General features: G+C 39.5%; 1 protein-coding gene across 2 annotated transcripts; it reads right to left on the bottom strand.

Annotated features, from left to right (window-relative positions):
* Window positions 1-592: 592 nt before the first annotated feature.
* On the bottom strand, window positions 593-9,131 carry nmd3 (NMD3 ribosome export adaptor). Of its 2 annotated transcripts, none has more exons than XM_029171851.1 (16): window positions 8,974-9,131; window positions 8,536-8,638; window positions 8,045-8,179; window positions 7,803-7,899; window positions 7,371-7,451; window positions 6,842-6,970; window positions 5,427-5,517; window positions 4,828-4,906; window positions 4,317-4,413; window positions 3,981-4,098; window positions 2,668-2,813; window positions 2,218-2,330; window positions 2,056-2,128; window positions 1,728-1,834; window positions 1,279-1,349; window positions 593-997 (listed from the first exon to the last, which is right to left on the bottom strand). In XM_029171851.1, exons 2-16 carry the CDS (start codon window positions 8,577-8,579, stop codon window positions 864-866), a joined length of 1,515 nt encoding a protein of 504 aa, XP_029027684.1. In that variant the 5' UTR covers window positions 8,580-8,638; window positions 8,974-9,131; the 3' UTR covers window positions 593-863. The 2 variants fall into 2 exon arrangements, with proteins under 2 accessions (XP_029027684.1, XP_029027686.1); XM_029171853.3 differs by having other exon boundaries at window positions 8,949-9,107.
* Between the last annotated feature and the right edge of the window lie 1,374 nt (window positions 9,132-10,505).

The following is a 10,505-nucleotide window of genomic DNA, read 5'->3' as shown; positions in this document are numbered from 1 at the left end:
ATTGTGAAAAACAAGACTGGTCCTCCTTCTACATGTCACAGATTTATTCACCCTGTGATACACACATTCCTCCGCTTTCTTAAATTACATAACGCTTCTCATCAGAGGAAGCATTGTGTGTTTCTCTTACAGCCATGTGACAACAACAAGCTGTTTTCAAGGATAAATAATTTTTTTGCTTCAGTTTGATGTGTTGTGATGACCGGTGTTGTGTTAGTAAACAGTTTTTGTTTTAATACTTACACTGTCATTTAGCATCACTGAGTGCAAGTTAGCTCCTTAGCTCCTACACATCAGCTGTTCCAATCAGCTGCACACCACTCCAGCTAATGGCATTAATTGCTGCAATAATACCAGTCTGTTTGACCAGCTTCAGCACGTGGACATGTTCCTCTGTCGGGTGCAGCTGGTGAGCATTTGAATAATGCCCACAGCAGCCAAATCGTGCAATTAACATGCTGTCCCCGCTTAGTGCATGAGTGCTAATTTGGAAGTATCACTAGCCTTTTATCAATAGCTTGATGCTCCCTCTGGTGGCTCACTACAAAACTAATGTCTCCGATTTTCAAGACACAAATAACTCATACAAGAATTCAGCATTATGAGAAATATTTATTTTGATATAGTGATTAATTGTCATTTCATTTTCATTTGTGGATGCAGATGATGTGGAAACAACTGAAAGTCAGGTTTCGTAGTGGGAGAGTTGTGTGACTGACACTTTTCTAACCCACTGTTTTTACTGTGATCCATCGTTACATCAGTTACATGAGTTGTGGGTCTGCATTAAATATATTTTGGTTTAGTCCTCAACCTGCTGTCAGTTCCAGTAAGTGGCTCTGTACTATCCCTGTTGTCAGTAGCTACTCTGTCATCATGTCAGCACCCTCTCCTCCTGTGGCGTCCGATAGGCTGAGGTCCTCCAACATCTCTGCCAGGGAGATGCATGGCACGCCGTCATCGTCAGTGTCGCTCTCCACGGGAATCTTTGATGCATCTGAAATCCAAATGTTGATCTCTGTCATTAACTATTATCACTAGGTGAGGTGCCGTTAAGCGTTATAAAAAGGTGGGAGGTGATGCTCGATTGTGATGCAAATCTAACAGATACACTTCAAGTTTACCCACCAGTAATATTCAAGGTAATCACAGCATATCCAAATTAAGGTAATGTGGGATTAATGCTGGAGCCATCATAAAAGTCTGAAGACGACGCCACCTTCTCACCATCACGACGCAAAAAACAGCTTGTGTTGAGACTTGTGTCCAACAGCTCACCTCTGTAGATGTTGACATTCTTCCTCAGAGCTTCATCTTCCTCCAGGTCCTCCAGGAAGTCCTGGTATTGTCTGAAGACACAAAACCAACAGAACATTACAGGCAACAACAGCAGTGGGATAATGGCTCATTATAAAATGATTTATCAATAAATCAAATCTGGATGCTTTGCCATTTCTAATATCTTAATTGTTTTCCCTTTTTTGATAAACGGGGGAATATAATGAAATCAATAAAACTGATAAATGACCACACTTGTGCATAAATAGTCCAAGAAAAACAGTAAATGTGTATTGAACCTAGCCTCTGCAAAATACACAGTTCTTCTGTCTCCTTAATGATTTACAAGAAACAAGTCAAGACATCAACATGTTTGCTGCTTAGATGGCAGGATGTGAGTTAAAAGAAGAATGTATAAAGCTTTAATGATATTAGCAATGACGGGTTACCTCTCATCATCCGAGTGCATGGCGTCACGGTCTCTGGACATTTCTTGCAGCTTCCAATTCCTACGTTTCACCCTCCTGTTGCGGTCATAGCTCTTCTTGATCAGCACCTATAGCAATCAGGATGCACTAATGAAGTCACTACAAAACACTGTCGACTAATAAGCATTTAATGTGACAGTATTATATACAGTATACTACTGACTATGCAGTCAATAGTATGTCTAACCACTAGAGGTCAGGTTTAGTCCACTGAACAATAGCTACTAAACCATAATGTGATGCAGTTACATTAAGTGAAAACATCGAGTCAGGTGAAATTAAAACATACCACATCAGGAACATGGTGTGGATTCATCTTATTCAGGTTCTCGTCATTGATGTTGGAATTGGCAAAGTCAAACCTGTGATGAGTGTAAAATGTTAAGCTTTCAGACTTCTTCAGAATTCATCATCAACCTGACAACGATCTAAACGGCTCGTTTACACTCACCCCAGCACCAAGTCGCCGATGTTCAGCAGGTGGCCCAGGAATGTGCGGCAGTGATACTGCTGACTGGTGTCCATCTCTGATGTTTTCTGAACCCACACCTCAGCCAGTGTGTGCTAAAACACACACACAGACACACAGACACACACAGACACACACAGACACACACACACACACACACACACACACACACACACACACACACACACACACACGCTTTCAAGCAAACAAAGTGACATCAGTCTTGTTCTTTAGCCCCAATTTGGTCCGACAGCTTCATCGAAAATAATGCAACGTTCACACTCCTGTGTGCTTCTGTCATTTTGGCCCGAATCCCACGTACAGGTTCACGGATAATGTAATGGTCCACTATTGATTTTGCTTCCCACAGAAGAGCAATGTTCCCCCATAATACAATCTGTTCCGCAACAGCACACATACACAGTCACTCACCTTATTGGACCTCAAGCCAGCCCCAGCACCCAGTTTCTGGTCTCTGATGATGTCAATGTCCATAACGATAAACTCCTCCAGTTGCCGTGGGTTACAGAGACTGTTAAAGGGGTTACGCCAGTAGGTGTTCCCATCCACCTCAGCAACTAGAGTATCAGACATTCATGTATTTGTGACACAGAACGCTGGTTGTCAGTAGAAAAATTTGCTCATGAATTAAAAACACTGACGCTTATAAAAAGCCGTTCTGTATTCTCATTAAAACCCAATCTCATTTGTCTGCCACAGTGTTTTTCTATCTGTACAAATTATAAACAATCCAGACATGAACAACGCATTTGTGTCTATACGGAAAATAAAGTCACAGTCAGACAAACATATTTCTTCATACAGCCTCAATCTGCCAGGCGGAGCTCTGCCTGCAGGCTGCTGATCAGCCTGCACTAGAACTTCATGTAACAAAAATAGCCTGCTCTTTGAAGAGTAATTAAAAACGTGTGCGCGGCTTCCAAAATGTCACAATTCTGTCGAGTGGTGTCTCAGTCTCTCACATAATGCTTGATTACACCAGAGACAAAGGAGATGCATCAGCGCTAATTGTCACCCCACTTTGCCATGACAAAATCATGCTAAATTGTAATCAGTTCTTTCCTGTGCTGTGTCGTGACTGGGAGCAGAGAAGCCCGCTGTTGAGCTAGACAGCTGTGATGAACATGTGGTCTGCAGACCGAGGTCACGGCAGTGTACAAGAAGTGTTTTTGATTTGTGCTCAACATTCAAATGCACAAGTGCATAAATATGCAAAACCTGTAGGAGTGATCCCTAAAAATAGATACTGTACAACAGAGCGAAGAAGCTTAGGGGCGGAGGAAAAGCTGCAGTTGAACAGTCAAAGGAAAATTAATGAGCTTCACTTGGAGAATAATTGTTTCAAATGGAGATCGCAAATGGAGTTTGCTTTTGCAACTGTCCATTTCTATGCCTTGTTTAGCAGGAACATTTGAGAGAGCCATCTTGCCTACTAATAATACAACATGAAAGAACTGTCACAATAATGGTCGATGAGAGTAGCTGTTAGTTCTAGCACTAATGAAGTGAGCCTAAACCTAAAGCTGATTTTAATCCATTTCATGTTGGTTTATGGGCTTTACTATGGCCTTTAATAAGACTTTAGATGTCATCTTAAAGGCTCTATAATTATGTTCTATGAATAAAACTTAATATAGAAGTATTCTGAGTCAACTCCACCAAGTGGGATCTATATTTTACCACAACAGGGTAAAGATGGAGTCAGAGGGACCTGACATACTCACTCTGCAGGGTGTTTGGATCGATGAGGTGGATGGTGCTGGTGACGCGGATGCACACACACACTTGACCCATGTTCCCCAGGCTCTGTGCCAGACGTGGTGAAAGACACACCACATTGTCCTGGCAACCAGACACAACATGGGGTCATACAGAAGTCACAGTGAAAACAAAAACACTGTGAAACATGTTTCAAGTATTCACACATATAGGGTTCAGTCCATGAACATGTCCCGTTTTAAAACCTCAGCTACATATTAAATAGTTTAGTGTTTTAACTAAACTCAGAAGTAGGACAGTTCTTTACCAGGTGAAATAAGAAGCAGCACAGTGCTGTATACCTTGCAGACAGGTACGATCTCCACGGAGAAGGTGCTTTTATAGTTGTACGTGTTTGAATGGATGTCATGGGAGATGAGGCGCTGCGACGCCTTTGACCTTTAACACAGAAAAGAAAAAGTTTTTATTTTGCTGTGATCATCACAGCTGTTGCTCTGAGACACAGCAGAGCCCATTTTGTCCCAGGTGGACATATCCCAACAAGTGGGCCTGAAAGAAAATGCATGTTCTTTAGAAAGACAATACGCTGCAGACTTTCGTCCGTCCAGAGCACTGCTTCTATTTTTATAGAATGCGTGGTTGGAAAAACATTTTTTAAGCAAGAATCTTTTAAAAGGTTGATTTTATTCGTAAGACAGTTTTACTAGGACATTTTGGCAACATGTGTATAATGCTCAATAAGAACAGCTCTAATCAGTCAGAATAAGGACTGTGTTCACTGTGTTAACACATGTGAATGAAAGGTGCATGTGGACCAAAACTAAGCCTCATGTGGATGTTTTTACTTTTCACCTGCAGGGCACGGTGCACTGGAGGAAGTTGACCATCTTTTCTGCATGCTGCTTGGAGCCGTAGTAGAAATCGATCCCCTCTGAGGTAGAAGAGCAATAACATTAAACGCTGCCACCAATACAGTGATCATAGATGCATTTCGTAGGTCATCACGGCTGCCACACACACACAAAATTAAATGTGGCCGCCACATGTTGTGATCTTCATACAGCTTTTAAGTGGTGGCCTGTAAATATGACCTCCACTCCAGTCAAAACCAAGAGAAACATAGAGTTGCTAGGCTGTCACTTAGTGAACACCATGTGTGTAAGACGCATCAGTGGAATCTAGTATGGCACAGCTACTCTGATTACAAAACACAGATTAAACGCATAACGTGTGGCCCCGTGAGGCCTACACGCGGGCGGCCGTATAAGCTGATTGGCGCCAGTGATATGCATGCGCGGCTCGCTGTCTGGTACAGGAAAAGGTAATCAACCTTCTACGGTACACGTCATGAGGTTCCGCTTAGCTGCAATCAACATTAGTTTGCCATCACGCAATAACCGGCACCTCCCTCTGAACATGTGTAAATAAAATGAAAGCTATATATGACCTACCGTGAATTTCTTTGATGTTGAGGGCATTCTGGTGGAGTTTGTGCTTAAGGATGAGTTGCTCCAGATAGTAGAAAGTCTTTTTATGAACCGTCTGTTTCAAACCAAAAGGAAATATTTTACTGCATCATTAAACATTCATTTGTGTGTTTAAAAACAAAAGCAGTGATATCACTATATATACACCTTTGACCTTAAAAAAATGCTTCAAATAAAACAGTTATAAACTTAATGACTTGATGCAATCGTTCATTCCTTTTGAACACTATGGAAAACTTGCAACTGGGGCTGCCGAGGAATGACAGTATGTGGATCATTCATGGGTTTACCAGGTTGACATGTAAACCCACTCTTTTCTATCCTGCATAGTTGTTTCAGTGACTGATTCTGAATTCAGTGTAAAAAAGCCTGGCACGGGTTTGACAGGCTGACTCATATAAACAAAATATTTGCCCAATAATCTATATTTAATAAAACACAATTGTCTGATTGAATGCATTATTTTTTTCCTATATCCCACGTCCTCTCACTCAAGAGATCTCTCTGTCAATGCCACAGGGATGCAGTGCTCTTGCATGCTTCAGTGATGGCCCTCAATGATGAGCGAGGCCATAACGATCCGATGGGGATGTTTGTCCTTTAAATATTTCAGCAGTTTAACAGGCCATTGTTTTCGCTCACTACAGCAACATACCTACATGCTGCTGCAGACTAGATCACAGCACCAAATACAGCCTCAAACACCAACATAAGCTGCATTTGCCACATATGGCCCTGATGACTGCGGGGTAGTTTCTGAGCCACTTTCCCCTAACAAAGCACTACTTTCCTAGTTGCTTAGTTTGGCCTAATCTATTTTCCTGTCTCTAGTATTCAAACAACCTCTAACCACATAAAAACACATGATATTCCAATCGGTAATGAGGTACTTTTCTCACCCTCTGGGGACTAAGCCAAATTTAATGTCGGTATACAAATACTTAGCCCCTTCTGTTAACATACAGTATGCAGAGCCCGAGACCTCTGGGGACTACTGGTAATGAAAATACGTTTTACACTTTACTACTGTACTGCTTGCTGTTAAATCACAGTTTTTGTATAATTCTTACTATAGAAATAAAATTGGAGCCTCTAAGATTTTTGAAATAGTTTGAAAATCACACTGCAGGTCACTGATCTGTTAATACGTCTCTGGATGGAATGTAAATATAAGTTATGTCTTGTAATGGCTCAAAACTGTTCTACAGGGCAGTATTTAAAGTCTCAACACACATCTGCTACAAAAATACAATAAATAAAAAATGCATGCAACCCTGCTGAATTAGGCATACAGAGAGGCCATAATGGTTTATATGAACATTTTGTAACAAGTAAAAACATTTAGAAGTATTTATTTAAGTGTTTAAACACATACCCACCTTTTGCCTAACTTGCACCACAGCCTTCCAGAAGTCCTTAGCTTCGACACGATGACAGTCATCACACATCTGGGACTGGATGACAAACTCCACCACAAACACCTGCTGCAATATAGCACCGTTCAACACCTGAATGAGGCAAACACAGCAGGTAAAATTAAATGCATTGAATGCAGATTACAATGTGGGAATAAAAAATATTTTGCTTCTTTGTTCATGTGCTATTTCGAAATCCGACCAGTGGATCTAGCGGCAGTTTTACTCAGACACACCAGCAACACAAAGAAAAGAGTTGGCCTCAAGAAACACAAGGCTCAGGTTCTCACTAAAGGTCAAGAAGATGAGATGACAGCCATTGGCGAGGCTTGACTGTATTAGACCCACGAAATAAGTCAGGACAGAGCACTCCATTATAAGAGTTTATCTTGAATGTCACTTTTGGATCAGAAACAGGTTGCCTGTATTCTGTATCACTAACTAGGTTTTAGTCTGTCCTCCTAAGCCTATCTATTCCACTTTGTTTCCTTACCTCTTTCTGGATAGTCAGTTTCATCTTAATCCTTTTGGAGTGTGGTTCTGTCCACAAGAATCCAGCGTCAATTAGCCGAACCTGTGAGGACAAAAGCAGAATGAGCTAAATATTCAAGTGGTAAATAGAGAGCAATTCTTTATAACAAGTTGGTTATGTAGGACAGAAACAATATAATTATAATGCTTCCTATGACAAAAGGCTTGAGGTCCTTTACAAACATAAGCAAATAATCTGATAAATAGGTTTCCAAAAATTGAATAAATAACTTATAATGAAAAAAACATGTTTTGCTAGATTAAGTCAGTTTTGAAGACATTGCCAGTAGGTAGTGGATTTAATGTTTACTTTTGCTTTATCACAAATCAGACTGAATAGCAAATATGTGTGTATACTTTCAGCTCTAAAGCTGTGAGAATAAAAGACACCCACTTTGGTCATAGAGCTCTTAAGCTTTTTCAGGCACAGTGCCAGCAGCTCCCTGGACTCCAGGGCACACTGCACCCAGGTGGCTGGAGGCTGCAAGTACCTGCATGAAAAACAAAGATTTGCATTAAATTCTCAAAAAAGGTATTTTAGAGGTGAATGCATTAAATTGGAAAATAAAACGATAATGTTTGTTTTTATATGTGTTAAAAAAGTATCATTATTTAGTAAGGAAATCGTCCACAGACCTTTCACACTGTTTGCAGAAGTGGACTGTGACTTGCTTGGGGATTCCCTCTGAAATGTCTACTTGAGTACGCAGGCAGGCTACACACATGTTGGCTGGATTAGGGGGTATAGGCACACCACAGGTACAGCACAAGCTGTTGAAGAAAGAAAATCAGTGAACTTCAGTAAACAAATTGTTTTTTTAGCAGCTAGTCTGATGTGTGAGCTTTTATGGCAATTGCATAAACATACAACTACTGAGCAAGTATGCCACAGTAAATTATATTTATATACTAAGTATTTCAACTGAACATTAGCATTCTATCCAACTGGTGAGTGTTTTTTGCTCACAATGGTCCCTAAATGTCTATAAACATTGTGCTTAATAAAAATCACAATGTGACACTATGCAATTGTGAATACTGACAACACAATTATTTCTCATGCTGACATAATCACAGGTAGTACAACAATAAAATACTTTTTGTATTTTTATTCATATTTTACTTACATATTCCCCTGGCTGCTAGTGGCAGGAGCTTGCATGTACTCCATTTTTATTCAACTAGACAAGTCAGTATATGTAGGTCGGTCTCAGTGTAGCTCAGTGATCTCTGAAGACAGAAACATGACATATTCAAATATCAAAACTAAACAACGATAACAGTAGCGATGATGGAGTGAAAATAGTAACTAGAGCCTTGTTTACATCATCAGACAAACAATAGTCATACTTCTTGATGTTTGTAAGAGTAGACTCCGAATCAGATACTACAACGACAATTTAAATACAAAAAGTTGCAGTTTGCTTTGCTAGCTCGGTTAGCCTGACAGTTAGCAGCAAAAGCTAAATTGTTACTTTTATAAGTTATGTTGATGGAAATAAAAGTTATCCGCCAAAGTATCCCAATTAATAACACTCACCCAAGTCAGTAAAAACGAAGCTTACCGAAAATATTTTGATGGGAACACCGCACTTCAAAAACTAAGATCATCCACGTTTTCCCCACCGTGGACCGACAGAGACTCGACGACGTCACAGCGGCCGCAAGGACCCCGAAGCTGTCTTTCTTTGCCTGATTACATTTACTTCAAATAGAACAAAATAGATAAGTTGATTTGACTCTTCAAATGATAATATTTTTTATTTATCTGTTTTATCTGCTCTATTATATGTTGTTTGTTTTTAAAATTGCATTCTCGCTATGTTTTATTTAAATAAAATACAACTAGATGTGAATGAAAATTGCTACATACAGCATGTAAATAAATTTGAAATTTTCCCCACTGTGTAACGAATGAAGGTTTATCTTTATGTTATCTGCTTTACCATGTTGCTGAGTGACTTTGATGAATAATTCAAAATATAAAGGCTACCTGTACAAGAATATGTTTGTATTGACATTTGATTATGTCACTTTTAGTTATATATTGTATTTTATGCATATAATTTTAGCAATGGCTAACAGTAATACAGCAATCGTCCTCACATGAAATAAGCTAGTTATAATATATTTCTATACATAAAACTGATAGATAGTTCCCCACTTACTACCGCTTAGTCCTTGCTTACAAGCATCCTGTATCTGTTAAATCCGGGGAGGGGTGGGGGTGCACCCAGTATATCACACACACTGTAGAGAGACAACCAAACCACCCACTCTGGCACTCACACCTAGGGGCAATTAAGAAACTCCAATCGACCAAACTGCATGCTTTTGGACTGTGAAAAAGGACCAGAGAAACCCCACGCACACATGGGGCAACTGTGGAATCAAAACCCAAGGCCTTGTATGTGTGAGGCAGTCACTACACCACCGTGACACCCAAGGACAAGTCAAGATTTAGCAAATTAGTTATACAATCAGTTGTGGTTTAAGAACTAATTTTATTTTATTCTGCACTATAAGTCCAGTTCTGCTGTATGTTATTGCACATCTAATTTTGCTTGTTTTCAAACTGTAATAATATTTATAGATAAATATTTAATAAATATTTTTTTACTTTTTGGTTTATTTAAACATTTGTCTAATTTGGTTCATTTTTTAACTTACATCTCTTGAAACCATTTAAAGGAGCTACACACACTTATAATTACTTAGTAACATTTGTTACTAAGTTTTGCTTTAATTACTTTTACGTTTTTGGCATTAGAATAATATTATTCTGAAATTGTTGACTTAAACATAGTTTTCCACTGCCTTCATTTATATATTTTATTACTCTGTGAATAGCCTCTGGGTAAACAAAAAAGTTAACCGTTAAATGCTTAGTGTTTATTTATTTATTTATTATTGTGTAATAGCAACAATGCAGAATTACATTTGTCTGCGAACCAAGTCCGTTTTCATTTTGTGCCATGCTTACTCTTAGAATAAAACCTTATGATATCATCGCGTTGCTTTAACCTCAAGTACCCAGCAGCTTGCCGTGATTGTGATGTCAGCGCCCTGTGCTGGTCGTATGTAAATTACGAGCTGC

This window comes from Betta splendens, chromosome 13 (assembly GCF_900634795.4).
Source record: "Betta splendens chromosome 13, fBetSpl5.4, whole genome shotgun sequence".
Taxonomy (NCBI): domain Eukaryota; kingdom Metazoa; phylum Chordata; class Actinopteri; order Anabantiformes; family Osphronemidae; genus Betta; species Betta splendens.
The sequence above is the reverse complement of the archived record's forward strand: the minus strand, read 5'-3'. Positions and strand labels throughout refer to the sequence as shown.

What these genes read in the sequence shown, in the direction of transcription:
- nmd3 (XM_029171851.1), bottom strand. Translation starts at nt 8,579, where the DNA reads ATGGAGTACATGCAAGCTCCTGCCACTAGCAGCCAGGGGAATAT. An exon ending in TTAAGAGCTCTATGACCAAA is followed by an intron (nt 7,452 to 7,802) that starts GTGGGTGTCTTT and finishes TTGTCCTCACAG; the next exon opens with GTTCGGCTAATTGACGCTGG. An exon ending in ATCGGCGACTTGGTGCTGGG is followed by an intron (nt 2,129 to 2,217) that starts GTGAGTGTAAAC and finishes CACTCATCACAG; the next exon opens with GTTTGACTTTGCCAATTCCA.